At 47.0% G+C, this 17,054-nt stretch overlaps 1 protein-coding gene across 1 annotated transcript in view; it reads right to left on the bottom strand.

Annotated features, from left to right (window-relative positions):
• fgf11a (fibroblast growth factor 11a) overlaps positions 1-17,054 on the bottom strand; it is a gene marked incomplete at its 5' end in the record, with an annotated part of 141,587 nt that overhangs the window by 23,585 nt on the left and 100,948 nt on the right. The window contains one exon of the mRNA XM_079491427.1: positions 9,678-9,781. Coding sequence (XP_079347553.1) covers positions 9,678-9,781 — 104 coding nt within the window. The remainder of the gene's footprint in view (positions 1-9,677; positions 9,782-17,054) is intronic.

Below are 17,054 nucleotides of genomic sequence, written 5' to 3'. Positions count from 1 at the left end.
CCCTGTACATGTAGTGGACCTCTTAGTAAAATGGGTGGTGCCCTGTGCATGCAGTGGACCTCTTAGTAAAATGGGTGGTGCCCTGCACATGCAGTGGACCTCTTAGTAAAATGTCTGGTGCCCTCATGCGCATGCAGTGGACCTCTTAGTAAAATGTGTGGTGCCCTCATGCGCATGCAGTGGACCTCTTAGTAAAATGGGTGGTGCCCTGTGCATGCAGTGGACCTCTTAGTAAAATGGGTGGTGCCCTGTGCATGCAGTGGACCTCTTAGTAAAATGTGTGGTGCCCTGTGCATGCAGTGGACCTCTTAGTAAAATGTGTGGAGCCCTGTGCATGCAGTGGACCCGGGTTAGAATATTGGGAAGGAGGTAAATGGTTTCTTCCCTTTACAAATCTCTTTACCGAATATCTGATCTGCAACCTATAACAACGCATCACGTTGCATAAATATGTCTCGTTCAGTGGATCTGGGGCTCCCCAACAAAGTGAGTTAATACTGCATCATTTTAGCCACTTTATCCATTTATACGTTGGCTACTCAAGAATTGCAGATCTACAAGCTTGTACGTGTGCTTGTTTTTTTGTTTTTTTTTGTATCAAAACGTTGAATATGTTGAATAATTTTTATATATTTGTTTAAACATGAATCTAGTCTTCTGGGGGTCCCTGGCAAAACCCTTTCCCTAACCCTAACCCAAAGTATGAGAACCACTAGTCTTGTTCACCAGAGTAGGGACACCATTGCTGAATTCGGGTCCATTTTGACACTATAACACTGAGCATCCCTGGGAATTACTCAAAGCCCATAAAACCCAAGCATTGAACTAAGTCCTATAATAGACCTTGGGGTGAAAGGAGTACAAGGCAATTGCTTTTCGGTACTGTCCCATCCCTGTCGCTTGCTGTAATTCCAAGCGTTGGACCATTAGCTGCACATTGGGAGTGTAAACCCACAATGTCATCTGGCAGGGCTGACTTTAACTTTGCCCAACTTTCTGCTGTGGCTGTTTAGTGGGAAGGGAAGGGGTTGGCTGGCCATTTCTACTCCCAGGGAGGAGAGCCTGCCTGGCCCACTTACTGCTGTCACATTGTTTTTCCCTGGCTCAGTGTGTGTGTGTGTGTGTGTGTGTGTGTGTGTGTGTGTGTGTGTGTGTGTGTGTGTGTGTGTGTGTGTGTGTGTGTGTGTGTGTGTGTGTGTGTGTGTGTGTGTGTGTGTGTGTGTGTGTGTACTGCATGTAAGTAAATGTTTTGAGCGTCCTTTAGTATTTGTGTGTTTCGGAAGCTTATGACTTTCACTCCACTATAGAGCGTCGCAGTCCCGCCTCCTACCCTGGACCAGGAAATAAAACCCAATGCATTATTCTCATAGACATTTCTTAAAGTATTTATTTAAAGACGGTTACGCCGCGGACAAAGCCAACTCGAGTCGTGACAACGCATGACAACACAAACAATATTTTGGACCAAACAAATAATTAGAAAGAAGAAAAAAACGGCAGGTTACAACACTTTTTTTTTGTTTGGTCCAAAATATTGTTTGTGTTGTCATGAGTTGTCACGACTCGAGTTGGCTTTGTCCGCGGCGTAACCGTCTTTAAATAAATACTTTAAGAAATGTCTATGAGAATAATGCATTGGGTTTTATTTCCTGGTCCAGGGTAGGAGGCGGGACTGCGACGCTCTATACTGTAGGCTACATTTGAAAGACAAATATTGTCTTTCTAGGAAAGTACCCGTGGGACCAAAATATATTGGATTAATCACTCAAGCCCTATTTCCAAAATGTTGAAAGCAAACAAACTACAAGCTCAATTTCAGATTAGGGTAATGTATTTCTTTGAGATGTTCTGGGGGTGTAGGGGTGCACTCCACTCCACTCCAGCTCAGTCACTCCCTGCCTCCCTATACTCTATATACTGCCTGCACCCAGGAGGCTTTTCCCGAGCAGCACGGCTAATAAAGTGGGCCAGGTCTGCGGCTAAGCACAATTGTTTTTTTTTTTATCAGAAAAGCAATTTTCGGGAGCTGCCCACAGGTATGGGTCCCAGCGCCGCAGACTATGGAGCCGTGACAAGGAGTCACCCCGACGACATAAAACCTCCGCTGAGCAGCCGTGTGTGTGTGTGTGTGTGTGTGTGTGTGTGTGTGTGTGTGTGTGTGTGTGTGCAAGCGACCCACTCGCGGCTACGCCTGGCTCACAACAAGACGCAAGGACACGGAGGAAGGAAGGAAAACAAATGATGGAAGGACAGAGAGTTAGACAGAGGGAGAGAGAGGGAGAGAGAGAGAGAGAGAGAGAGAGAGGGGGGGGGGGGGGGGATTGAAGGAATATAGGGGTAGCAGAGAGGTGAAGGCAACATGGTGGGAGTGATGACAGAGATGCGAAGATTGATGGATGCCGGAAATACCAGAGACATGAGAGAGAGAGAGAGAGAGAGAGAGAGAGAGATGGATACACGTACAACCTCTCGGCACTCTAGCTAGCAGCACTGGCAGCCTCCATTGACGCCTGTTAGCGTGGTTATTAATTCGTTCCCATTATTCTGGCATGTTGACAGGGGAGATGCGTAGACTAGCGCCACCATGCTAACCCCGCCACGGGGCCGTGCGCGGCAAAGAAACACAATAACATCAATACTGAAGATGACACTGTCAAATCTAAACATTCCAGGAGGCGATTCTTCACGCACGTCGCCCGACGCTTGGGCACTGGTTGTGTTTTCGCTTCCTCCTCACCTCTCGGAGCGTTGCTAAAGGGGTATCGAGAGAGAGAGAGAGAGAGAGAGAGAGAGGGAGCGTATAGAGGAAGACAAATCACAGGAGGCGTGTGCAGAAATGGCCGTATGCGTACGCCGTACAGGGAACGGAGGGTATAGACTGACAGGCTTGTACGAGCTGAGAGGCAGGGGATGAAGGGAGATATGGCAGAGACAGAGAGAGAGAGAGGAAGCGACTGAGCGAAAGGCAGAAAGCTGAGCGCCGCGGAGTTGTTGCTCCCTGAGGGGCTGTTATGTTCACTACTCGTCTGGGCCTGTCAGGCCTTCCCCTCTCTCTCTTCCTCTTTCTTCTCTCTCTCTCTCTCGGTCTCTCTGTCTCCAGACCTCGTCCTCGTCGAGTGACAATGATGGGACCTGTTTTGTTATTATTAGCCCGTCCCCGTCACTCACTGTGTCCCTCTGAGGAACTGCCGTTTTTTGAAGGCAGAGACATGTCACACGCGCGCGCGATCGCATGCACGTACACACGAGCGCACGCAAGCAGTCACGCACACACCATATCGTTTCCGTCGGGCAGACACCTCTTAACTCCATATTTGAACTTTGTCTGTTTTTCTCCGTAAATTAGCGGCCTACTTGATCATAGCAACATCGTCACACAACAGTATCAAAAGTGCTAGTCGACTGCGAGCTTGAAACACAGTGTGAAGCGTCGCGTTTCAGCAATTAAAAAAAGAGTTAACACTCATCTCTTTTCCTTTCTCTAATAACAAGCTAAAACATGGTCTGAAAAAGACAAATAATTTATGCGCAATGAGTGCAAACCGAAAACCATTAAATATATGTTACGTTATCTGTGTTGTTAGATCAATCATCTTCGTGGCATACACATTTTGCCTATCCCCTCACACCCCAACCGCCCCAGGATTCTCTGCCTCTCCATTGCTCCTTGTCTGCGTTTTAAGAACGCGGCAGGGAAAAGCGCTAGTCGACTGAATCTTAAACACCACAGGTCTTAGGTGGGATGTTTTGGCTGCCTCTCGCTTGCCAGACTGCGGCGGCTGGAGACGAAATACTTGTGATGTGTTTTCCCGTGTTGACAGCTCTCGCAGGGAGTCCTGAGTCCTCACTAGGCAGCTTTTTATACAGTACTATAATGTCTGGGAGTTCAAGTCTGTTCTCTTGTTGAGCAAAGGCAAGAGGGGAGATGGGGACAGCACGTTTACCTTGGGTGTGTTCAGGGGAGATGGGGACAGCACGTTTACCTTGGGTGTGTTCAGGGGAGATGGGGACAGCACGTTTACCTTGGGTGTGTTCAGGGACGTGCAGAGAGTTAGAGAGGCAGGGGCTGAAAGAAGGGCACTTTTGGACAAAAAATGCGAAAATAGCAGATCTACAAGCTCATAACAGCTATTTTCGGGCGCAACCCAGCACTCTTTCGTGGAGATGCGGTGTACGACATGGATTTCTAAACAAGTTTGAAGCTTATTAGGATTATAAAGATTTGTTAAGTGGCAAATGATGTGACAATGGATCAGGCGATTTTATGGAGTAACGCAAAAGTAATGTAATGCGTAGTGTAACTTTCTCCAGGGAGTAATCAAGTAATGTAAGGCATTACTAAGCCTGTAACGCAAAGTAATGTGTAATGTATTACTATTACCGATCATAGGGACCTACATTACCCCAATTAATGCGCGGCATTGGATAGTCTTTCGTATGACACGGCCGGGAAATTAAACCTCAACCTCCCAATCTCAGGGCAAACACTGTTAACCACAAGGCCACTGAGCTTACATCCTCCTTGTTAATACCGTGCCTGACTTCTCTGGGGCGATATCCTCTTCAACAACATTTAAAAAAGGAGTAGGTTGCACTCAAAGTGGCAAGAGTGAGTTGACTTTTTTTGTATCATTCTTTACAAGCGATTCTATCCGTTAACCACTTGATGAACCCTATAGCAGCCCCATTCTGGGGATGAACATTCTGTGATAATTTGTACTGTGAGTACATTGTACAGAACATTTTCTCAAGCAATACAAGGCTGCAACAAAGTAATGTAGAAGAAAGGAGAGACAGGTGTTCCTTTTTCCTTTTGGGAGAAGAACAAAGGCTATAGTCCAGCATACTGTACACCTCGCAAGATGAAGAAGTGTGTGTGTGTGTGTGTGTGTGTGTGTGTGTGTGTGTGTGTGTGTGTGTGTGTGTGTGTGTGTGTGTGTGCGCACGCGCGCGCGCATGCTCGTGCACATTAATCAGACAGTGGAATTGCTGTAGGTGCAGATTCCTCTGAAAATAAAACCAACAAAAAGAAAACAATGATACAATTCATACAGAAGTTATACAATAAAATTCTAGCTTTGTTTGGACGTGCCCCAACAGCAGTGCTTTCAGCAAGCAACACAGCAAGATAAACTCAATAAAGAAGATAATTGTATACATTTTGACAACTAGTTTTTATTTTATTTGTATTTATTTTGCTGTGGTTAATTGGTTGGGAATGACTTCTGCTGTACTCCCATTCAAATGAGGCGAAAGATGTCTCTATTGGTGACAGGAGATAATTATGTGGCCAGTTACAATTTACAAAACGAAAACACCTGACATCAGCTATCCTTAAAATGTAAAAAGTCCAACAGCAGTCCCAACAGCTATATAATAGTTCTTAGTATAATTTAATTTGTCAGTATTTTTGTAGGTCTTGTAATGGATTACTGCCGCTTTCACGATGAAACCACTATCATCCCGTTGTAACAAATCCATCTCTCTCTGAGCCCGTCTGCCAAATGATTCCATAAAGGCTGCTACCACAAAGGCACTGCGTGTGCCATAATTTATAAAAACAAAACAAACACTTTGTAATGATTTCAGACACACTTGTTTGGAACGTGCGTCGATGACCTCGTGAACCTGACGGTTGAACTCAGCGGCCGGACGGTGGCTTCCATAAATCACTCATGGCTGCTGCTGTATAGGCACGGCATCACCTCGCCAACCCACCCCAGCTGCATTATACATGGATGCTTATATTTCCCACGGCTCCGCTAAAAGCCACTTGTCCTTGCGGGGGTGCTGGGGTGGGGGTTGACGCAGGAGAGACCCATGGCTGTACTCGACACATGTGCTAGGGGAGATTGCATAACAGGATGTCTGCAGTCTGCACTACCCCCCTCCCCTCCCCGCCCCGCCCGCACGCCACCCCCCCCAAACCTTCCTAGGGCATGTGTCTCCACCTCTATTTCTGTTACCCCCCCCATCTCTCTCTTTCTCTCTGTGCCATCGCCCACCGTCTTCTCTCTCTCTCTGCACTCCTTACATTCACACAGAGCGATGTGAAGCAGGTAGTAGGAGGTGACGAAGGAAAAAAAAACTGAAAGAGTAACCCCCCCCCCCCCCCCCATCTCTGAGGGATTTTCTCTGTAACGTTTCTCTCTCTCTCTCTCTCTCTCTCTCTCTCCCCACTCTGGTTCTTTCCTTCAGTGAAAATGGGTCACCTTTCTTATTGAGATTGGCTGAGAAGTATAACCTCTACGTGTGTTTGCGTGCATGCGTGTGAGAGAGATATGTGCCCTTTGTTTTAACTGCCTTGTGGCATTCAAAAATATACCCACAACAAGAAGATAAACCCCAGAAAGATGAGGGCCAGGTTCCATTTCAGAGCTAAAAATGTGTGTGTGTGTGTGTGTGTTTGTGTGTGTGTACGTGCGTGCGCGTGCAGGCGTGTGAGTGTGAGTGTGAGTGTGAGTGTGTGTGTGTGTGTGTGTGTGTGTGTGTGTGTGTGTGTGTGTGCGTGCATGTGCACACGCGCGTGCGTGCGTGCATGCATGAGTGATTATTTTGGCAGCATAATACATTTGTGGCTGGACCGCATGGGCCAGACCTATAAACGCCAATGTTTCTGAATCACAGTCAGTCACAGAGTCAGAAATGACTAATGAAGTTACAACACGGTTGGCCTAATAAAGAATTGCAGATCAATTGGAAAGTTCTCATTCTACTGCTCTGCCACCAAAATGTTGAACTAGAAATGCACTCTCTCGGGATGCCAACTTGCGGCCTTGCACACAAGTACTACTTGCACACAAGTACTACTTGTGCACAAGTACTACTTGTGCACAAGTAGAGCGTGCCATGAGGTGCGCTCACCACTGGCATCACCGCTTCATCGTCCCTATAGAGCTCTCTGTGCTGTCTGGGTACGACTGCTGCTCTGAGACCTAGAGCTCTCTGTGCTGTCTGGGTACGACTGCTGCTCTGAGACCTAGAGCTCTCTGCTGTCTGGGTACGACTGCTGCTCTGAGACCTAGAGCTCTCTGTGCTGTCTGGGTACGACTGCTGCTCTGAGACCTAGAGCTCTCTGCTGTCTGGGTACGACTGCTGCTCTGAGTCCTAGAGCTCTCTGCTGTCTGGGTACGACTGCTGCTCTGAGACCTAGAGCTCTCTGCTGTCTGGGTACGACTGCTGCTCTGAGACCTAGAGCTCTCTGCTGTCTGGGTACGACTGCTGCTCTGAGTCCTAGAGCTCTCTGCTGTCTGGGTACGACTGCTGCTCTGAGACCTAGAGCTCTCTGCTGTCTGGGTACGACTGCTGCTCTGAGTCCTAGAGCTCTCTGCTGTCTGGGTACGACTGCTGCTCTGAGGCCTAGAGCTCTCTGCTGTCTGGGTACGACTGCTGCTCTGAGACCTAGAGCTCTCTGCTGTCTGGGTACGACTGCTGCTCTGAGACCTAGAGCTCTATGCTGTCTGGGTACGACTGCTGCTCTGAGTCATAGAGCTCTCTGCTGTCTGGGTACGACTGCTGCTCTGAGTCCTAGAGCTCTCTGGTGTCTGGGTACGACTGCTGCTCTGAGTCCCTATAGAGTCCCTATATAAGCTACTTTGAAGTACAGTGTCCGGTAGAGTCTACTGCCTGGTACAACTGCTTGTCTAAATCCTCTGTAAATCCTCACTACTTTGAGTGCTACTAACTAATGTCTAATACAACTGCTGTTCTAAATCCTTTATACCCGTTATTGACCTTATACCAACCTTGAAACGTACCTTAGTTATACGTCACCAAGAATGGTGGTTCCTTATTGACCGAGAGAGGACACTGACACGCACGCACGCACGCACGCACACACGCACGCACGCACGCACGCACGCACGCACGCACGCACGCACGCACGCACGCACGCACGCACGCACGCACGCACGCACACGCATCAAAAACAACAAGTGTATCACATATAAGACACATGCAACCTACAGTATATCTCTCTAGTATCCATGCATCTTCTTTGCATTGAGTGCATGTGAGGCTGTGGGAACCTGTTACTGACACAACGTTATTGAAGCAAAGCCTTTTCTGCTGAGGAGGCACCTGTTCCAACACACACTGTGCAGTGATGTGTGATACTGTTTATGTCGCGCACCAGCAAAGATAATGGGGTTTACTCTTTTCTTTTTGTGGTGCAACGCACATGGATAGAACACCAATAGAGCAAAGCGGTATACAGTACAGTAGGCCTACATACAATAGAAAATTGTAAAATGGGTCTAAAAACAAAACAAAAAACACTGCAGACAAATATAGTTTTAAATCAAAATCAATATTTATGTTTGGTTATCACGTATGTCTTGCATTGAATGTCATACCATGTATGTCCCAACTATGACAACAATACCAACAATATCATGTATTGTCCCAACAATGACAAAAAATAGTTTTGTAGGTACTTGTAAAGGTCATTCTTAAAGGAGTTTTTTAACAATTCAAAAAGTGCTGATGACTCATCCTATACACACAGGGACTCCTTTAGTGTCCAATTACATTTCTAGAATTAATGCTTTTCTATCAATTCTGCCAGTTGCTAAGGTCCCTGCCTAATTACATTATGCAGAAGCATACAGTATTCTACAAGCTCTTTTATTGTTACTTTTATCCTATTTTTGGGGCTACAGAATCTTATTATTTGGGATTGATTCAATATACTGTAGCATTTGGATCGATACACAAAAAAATAAAAGTGTTTCCACTCAAAGTCACTGAATTGGGGTGCCTGGTGGCTCATCAGTTAGTACACAGACCATACCAACTTCTTGTCTCGCACGCAGTCTCTGCCCTTTCCTGTCTCTCTGTCTACACTGTCCTATCTGAATACAAATATGAAAGTGCCAAACAAGCTCTTGGGGGGATCATATAGGGCCTGTCCACCACTGGAGAGTTTAGAGTAATGTCATTCATTTCATCAGGATGTAATGATCATTAGACTCAATAACCCACCTATATCTCCCTGACTCCATCCCCAGTAGACATTTTGGACATGCTATGAACAAACGATAACCCGCCTTTTGAAGAATAAAACATCACAACTAAGAAAATGAGTCAAAGACTTGAAATTAGAGCATTTACTTAAAATTTTGTCCAGTTTTTCCGTTTCCACTTTCTCTCACGAACACTCTGTAGTACCTCTGCGTACCCCTAGGGATACACGTATACCCCCATTTGAGAGAGAGAGAACCACTGGCTTAAGGCAGTGATTCTCAAAGTGGGGTCAGGGGGCCCCCAGGGGTCCTTGAGGGAGTTCCATGGGGTCCCCAGCTAAATTATATAGTTAGAAACCAAATGGACTCTTATGGGACTGTAACTCAAGAGAGTGTACAAATGGACTAACAGGTCCATTTGGTTCCATTTGTACACTCTGAGTTAAATTAACATTGATTTCACAACATAAATTGGGGTCCCAGAGATAGAAATGCCATTAAATGGGGATCCGTAGCTTAATGCAGGTCAATCTGGAGGTCCTTGATGTTGAGAATCACTGTTAGAGCCATAAACATCTCTTATGCAGGTCCCTGGCATATCTTTTCAAATGGGGGTCCGTGGGCTAATAAATGTCGATTTGGGGCTACTTGACATGAAAACGTTTGAGAACCACTGGTCTCAACCATTCTGCAAGAACAGAACAGTTAGCTTACCGAAGTGTAGAGGTAGCCCTCGCTGTTCATAGCGACGTAGAGCCCCGTCTTTGTGCTCTGGATGGCCACTATCCGGAGACCCACAGGAATCAAGTTGAACTGCACTGCAAAAACACAGGGAACGGGACAGAGGGATGGAGAGAGGGAGAGAGAGAGTGTTGTTAAAGCAGTCATTCTCTCATTCCATAAACACAGTTCACATTGATTCTGTGTCGCATAAAAAGACACTTGCTTTCCAGCTGTCTCTCCTATTTCATGCCTGCATCCCGATTGTGTAGTATATCTGTCAAAGACAGGGATAGAAAAAGATAGAGTGAGTGAGAGAGAGAGAGAGAGAGAGAGAGAGAGAGAGAGAGAGAGAGAGAGAGAGAGAGAGAGAGAGAGAGAGAGAGAGAGAGAGAGCAATAATTAAGGGAATGGACATTTAAGAAGGAGAATGAATTTGTTTCTGCCACACCTGAGGTCAAACAAATACTGTTAGTGACAATGAATTCCCCATTGGAGGAAGATATATATATATAGAGAGAGAGAGAGAGAGAGAGAGAGAGAGAGGGAGAGAGAGAGATGGGGAGTGCTACAGTTTCCCATGCAGCCTACCTCAACTAAATGGACCCATTTCCCTGCACAGTAAACCCCACTTTGTAATGCAGTTTGCCCAATATCCTTGGATGCTCTGTCTGCATAGTTCTGAGCTCCACCCCTGCACACACGCACACGCACATGCGTGAGTATGTGTTTGACTGGCTTGCACACTTGTTGCTATACCTTTTTTCGGCAACTGTGAGCATCGCTCCACCTCACTTTCCATATATCTCTGAATTCGTGCAGAGATATATGGCCGCCAAGTCAGTTCTGCTTGCTATCGGGTCAAAAGATTGTTCCACATTTGAAAACTTGAAATGAGAGTACTTTTACTTTTGGTACTTTAAGTCCATAAGTCCATTTTGATACCAATACTTGTACCTTTTCTTTTACTTTTACATTTACAGGACTTCTGCTTGTGACGGAGTACATCTACATTGCAGTATTGATACTTTTTAAGTAAAACATTTGAGTACTTTTTTCCACCACTGACTGTATGCGTGCACCCTTCCGTGAAGTCTCGTGCACGGGCCCTTGGCACCTTATAAAAACCCAGAGCCTCATTAGAAGTGACATGCTAAGTTGAGTGGTATTGACAAAAATGGCCCCTAGCTTGCAGCCAATGTGCGGAAGGAAGCCATGCAAGGTCCCCCCTGCAACAACAGCTCACAGTCACATCAGCACGACGCGCCGGTCAGCCACCGTGACACCCCGACGCCCCCAAAGCAGTCAATCGGGTTGGGAGAACAGAGTGTGCCCGAAATAGAATCAGAGAGTTCCACCTTGGGCCGACCCTGTCTAGCTGAAAATCATATAATCAGTCATCAAAAGAGGATGATTGCACTAGAATTCCAAACAAAAACTACCATTACTGTAGTGAAGTGAAGTCACTATCATTTCCCCGTCAGAGGTCTGTTTTTTTTATTTTGAAGTTTATTATCTTCTCTATATCTATCATCTCAGACATTTTTGACATCTGAAACATTTTCTAAATAGGAATTTAAGCACATGCTACTTGTGTCTCATTTTACTTCAGTCATGCTAGTACAATTTCACCCATTTTTAACCGTTTGGCCCTTCACTAAGTCCCTCCCCAACCCGTTCTTGTCCAATAAGCACGTTAGCAGCGAGGAGACATGGCAAGCTGTCCTTCTCCCCCATAGAGATGCATGTTAAATGACGGGGATTTCTCCATATAAATAATCCATCATTTCCAGTAGAAAGAGCTACAAAATGTATTCTAAATCTAGTCAACCAGGCCTGCAGTAGGCTTTCCACTGGATACATGTATTCTAAATCTAGTCAACCAGGCCTGCAGTAGGCTTTCCACTGGATAAATGTATTCTATCTAGTCAACCAGGCCTGCAGTAGGCTTTCCACTGGATAAATGTATTCTAAATCTAGTCAACCAGGTCTGCAGTAGGCTTTCCACTTTATAAATGTATTCTAAATCTAGTCAACCAGGCCTGCAGTAGGCTTTCCACTGGATAAATGTATTCTAAATCTAGTCAACCAGGTCTGCAGTAGGCTTTCCACTGGATAAATGTATTCTAAATCTAGTCAACCAGGCCTGCAGTAGGCTTTCCACTGGATAAATGTATTCTAAATCTAGTCAACCAGGTCTGCAGTAGGCTTTCCACTGGATAAATGTATTCTAAATCTAGTCAACCAGGCCTGCAGTAGGCTTTCCACTGGATGACTATTTCAATAAACTAGAAATACGAGGAAATCACAGAGGGAGAAACAGTATCCAACAATCAACTTTAACGACCGTTAAACAGGAGTTTTCATGCAATGCACGGTCAGACTACGGTGATTAGTATTATTGCCATCACCTGGGTGGCTGAGTTGTGAAACTTTCCCGACGTTAAGCTGTGTATGACTGTGTTCAACAACACAGCCATGCAAAATAACACTGTCAGAGCTATGAGGTGACAAAAGTTTGCCCAGCATAGCAACGGTAGCTAAACTAAATGGATTGACATTGGACAATCGTTTTTTGGGGTGGGGTTTAGCAAAGGGCTAATTGTTCCTCACGCATGCTCATTATATTATGGTACCATTTTTGTCTACTCGGTCTGTATCTCAGAGGGCGGCTGTGGACAGTTCAGAAAGCGGCCTACCAGTAACATCGATGGGGAATCCAAGCTAATAGAAACGGCAGGCTTTCTCTAAAGCTCGGAAAGTTATAATGACTCTCTGAGCAGTAGTGAAGACCTATTTACATGAAGATAGGTTGAAAATGGGTGAAGTGGTCCTAAAACGAACACAGGGGTTTCTATGAGCTAACACAGATGCTGTTGCATCTGTTTGTTTTTTGTGGGGGGGTTTTTCTCTCTTTTTTCCAATATGCCACTAAATTTGCTTACCTTGCGGTTCTCCAGTACTCCAATGTAGTTCAAAAGCGTAATTTAATATTGATCTAAAACACCGTACAGAGCCTTCGGTTGCTGGTAATTCAATCATAAAACTTTAGAGCCCGTGATATTATTTAGCAATATGTTGTTTTAAAATTAAGTAGAGCTAATCTAGGCCTCCTGTACCGCAGAAGGAGACGGCATATAACCTACTGTGACTGACTCATCATTTTGTAGCATTGCGCGGAGAATGTGTGAATTCTCAGACATATTTTAGAGTTTAGTACAGTGTAAGACAAGTGCTGACGTGGCTGTCTGTCACAAGGCCTCGCTACTCAGACGTGTTTCAGATTGACTCGGGAGACATTTGGATCTATACGGGAAGTCGTCTGAGGCGTCTGAGTCTCACTAAAGTCATCAGTTCTGGATTGAAAATCATTTACAGTCAGATAGTGGGAATGGGCAAACCGCTCCATGTTGCTATTATGACATGCCCGGATGGATGGATGCTATGGATTCATGTGGTTAAATAATCCAATTCTTCCTCCGTCGGTTTTTACCCTAGCTATCAGTGAATAGAATAGAATAGAATAGAATAGAAAAGAATAGGGGCATTTAGCTGACACTTGTATCCGGGGGCAACACGTTCAAAAACGTCAAGCAACCAACGTTCCAAGGTGAAATTCAATGTACTACGAAACTGTTCCTGTGAGTGATGTTGAGGGCCAGAGTGTTAACATCTATAGAGGATGCTTTCATCAAGACCTTAGAAGTGAGCGGAATTGAATGGAATCTAAAAACGGTGTTTGTGTGCGACAGTGAGATACTACATGAGGGGAATATCAGAAATGTTATGTATGTCATTTTGCTCCGCCATCTGCCGTCTGGGCACCCCGTTGCACAAACGCAACATACTGCTGCACTGTAGCAGAGGCTTCACGGAGAGGATACAGGTGGAGAAAAAGTATACCGCAGCTTACTGTCACCTTCATCACTCTCTCTCTCTCTCTGTATGTCTCTCTCTCTCTCTCCCCCCCCCACCCTCTCTCTCTACCATCCGGCCCTGCTTCTGTTTGCTCGATCGATCCTTGAATCTCAAACAGCCGCTTTCGCAAATGAACAAGGTGTCACCGGCGACCACGGGCCAGATGACAAATAGAAGCCGAGTGCATGCTGCTTTCCCTCTCTGTGCCGCTCAAACACACACGCACGCGCGCACAGACACACACACACACACACACACACACACACACACACACACACACACACACACACACACACACACACACACACACACACACACACACACACACACACACACACACACACACACACACACACACACACACACACACACACACACACACACACACACACACCACCACCACCACCACCACCACCACCGAGTATTCCTCCCATGCCTCTCTTGTCCATTTGTGTTTTTTCCTTCTCCCCATACTTGTCATTGTCCCCCACCTCCTCTTTTCTCTGTCTCTCTCACTCTCTCGCTCCTATTTGCTGTGCAGAGAGTTTGGGGGGTAGGTGGAGGAGTGGGGTGCAACAGGAGGGGAAGACATTCATCCTCCTCCCTCCTGCCCTGAGGGGGGTAGGTGGAGGAGTGGGGTGCAACAGGAGGGGAAGACATTCATCCTCCTCCCTCCTGCCCTGAGGGTTTGGGGGGTAGGTGGAGGAGTGGGGTGCAACAGGAGGGGAAGACATTCATCCTCCTCCCTCCTGCCCTGGGGGGTAGGTGGAGGAGTGGGGTGCAACAGGAGGGGAAGACATTCATCCTCCTCCCTCCTGCCCTGAAGAGAGTTTGGGGGGTAGGTGGAGGAGTGGGGTGCAACAGGAGGGGAATACATTCATCCTCCTCCCTCCTGCCATGAGGGGGGTAGGTGGAGGAGTGGGGTGCAACAGGAGGGGAAGACATTCATCCTCCTCCCTCCTGCCCTGAGGGTTTGGGGGGTAGGTGGAGGAGTGGGGTGCAACAGGAGGGGAAGACATTCATCCTCCTCCCTCCTGCCCTGGGGGGTAGGTGGAGGAGTGGGGTGCAACAGGAGGGGAAGACATTCATCCTCCTCCCCTGAATAGAGTTTGGGGGGTAGGTGGAGGAGTGGGGTGCAACAGGAGGGGAAGACATTCATCCTCCTCCCTCCTGCCCCGAGGGTTTGGGGGGTAGGTGGAGGAGTGGGGTGCAACAGGAGGGGAAGACATTCATCCTCCTCCCTCCTGCCCTGGGGGGTAGGTGGAGGAGTGGGGTGCAACAGGAGGGGAAGACATTCATCCTCCTCCCTCCTGCCCTGAAGAGAGTTTGGGGGGTAGGTGGAGGAGTGGGGTGCAACAGGAGGGGAATACATTCATCCTCCTCCCTCCTGCCATGAGGGGGGTAGGTGGAGGAGTGGGGTGCAACAGGAGGGGAAGACATTCATCCTCCTCCCTCCTGCCCTGAGGGTTTGGGGGGTAGGTGGAGGAGTGGGGTGCAACAGGAGGGGAAGACATTCATCCTCCTCCCTCCTGCCCTGGGGGGTAGGTGGAGGAGTGGGGTGCAACAGGAGGGGAAGACATTCATCCTCCTCCCTCCTGCCCTGAATAGAGTTTGGGGGGTAGGTGGAGGAGTGGGGTGCAACAGGAGGGGAAGACATTCATCCTCCTCCCTCCTGCCCTGAGAGAGTTTGGGGGGTAGGTGGAGGAGTGGGGTGCAACAGGAGGGGAAGACATTCATCCTCCTCCCTCCTGTAGGTGGAGGAGTGGGGTGCAACAGGAGGGGAAGACATTCATCCTCCTCCCTCCTGTAGGTGGAGGAGTGGGGTGCAACAGGAGGGGAAGACATTCATCCTCCTCCCTCCTGCCCTGAGGCGAAAAGGAGGCCGTGTTTGTCCTCCTTTCTCACTTAATCAAAGCCTCCTTGCTTATCACATGGATTACACAACTCCCTGCTTGGATAGTAAGAGTGACCCATTTCCTTTGTCTTCTCTCTCTCTCCGTCTCTGTCTGTCTGTCTGTCTGTCTGTCTGTCTGTCTGTCTGTCTGTCTGTCTGTCTGTCTGTCTGTCTGTCTGTCTGTCCCTCTGTCTCTCACACACACACACACACACACACACACACACACACACACACACACACACACACACACACACACACACACACACACACACACACACACACACACACACACACACACACAGACACACACACACACACACACACACACACACACACACACACACACACACACACACACACACATCACACTCCATCGCAGGCCTTCCTCCTGTCTGTCTCTCTCTCTCTCTTCCTCCAGACACTTGGTGAGCCACAGAGGAGACCACTGGGTCAATGAAAAGTATTTTGAGTGAGAGAGATGGAGGGGGCTGGAAGACAAGAGAGACAGAGAGAGAGAGACAGAGAGAGAGAGACAGAGAGAGAGAGAGATGAAGGGAGGCAAGCGCAATACAAAATCAATGCCATGAGTCAATTTGCGCCTCGGGATCATTGAAACAAATAAATAAATAGAGAGGAACGTGTGATGAAGTTGGAGAGAGATGCAGAGAGCTGGAGGGTGGGAAGAGAAGGATAGCAGAGCACAGAGCTAAGCTGAAGAGAGGGCGTCTACACAGACAAATCCACAATGGTTATTTAACTCTGTACAGTAAAGGCCCATTTTTACATTAACCCGTTAAAACCGGGAAAGCATCTTTACCGTCGTTTTATATTTTAGCTATATATAGCACATACGTTTTTCCGAAAACTCTTAGGATTTGTGGTTTTAGTGCTTCTGAAAAATAGCAGATGTACAAGCTCACAGCGCGTCACTTTGTGCCACCCTGCAAGCTTGTACTTCTGCTATTTCTGAACATTTTTGAAAAATCTTGAAAGCGTTTTGAATCCTTTTGATTTTTGAGGGGCGCTAGCCCCTCCTATGTCCAGCTTTGAGGGTTTGTGTAAACACAAACATTGTCCAACTCCTAACACAAACATTGAATGCCATTGATAATGAATGGCCAGCTTTGAGTGTTTGTGCAAACACAAACATTGCGTAAACACAAACATTGAAGACGAAGGTGAGGACGCAAATTCTAATCGGCCGGAATGAGATGATGGGAGATGTGTCATTGTTTGAGCATCCCATAACGATTGTGCCATGGGGGTTACCGTTGTATGTTGCCGAGTACTTAGGAGAGATTGACCGGAATACGATGATGCATGATGATGTATGATGATAAGAGCGCCCCTCACTTCACGCGGGTGTGATTTTTTATTTATTTTTATTTTTTACCACAAATCTTCTCTTCTGGGGGTCTCTAGCAAGGCCAAATACATATCATTTTACTGTGTGCCTGCAGCTCGCCAAGTCTGTGCAACCTTGTGTCCGGGAGGTAGCGGGTACACTATCACAATGGACAAATGGCAGAGTCACAACAATGGGGTCCTCGGAGGGG

Source organism: Electrona antarctica (assembly GCF_951216825.1).
Source record: "Electrona antarctica genome assembly, chromosome: 21".
NCBI lineage: Eukaryota > Metazoa > Chordata > Actinopteri > Myctophiformes > Myctophidae > Electrona > Electrona antarctica.
Note: the sequence above shows the minus strand (reverse complement) of the source record. Positions and strands in the feature narration are given on the sequence as shown.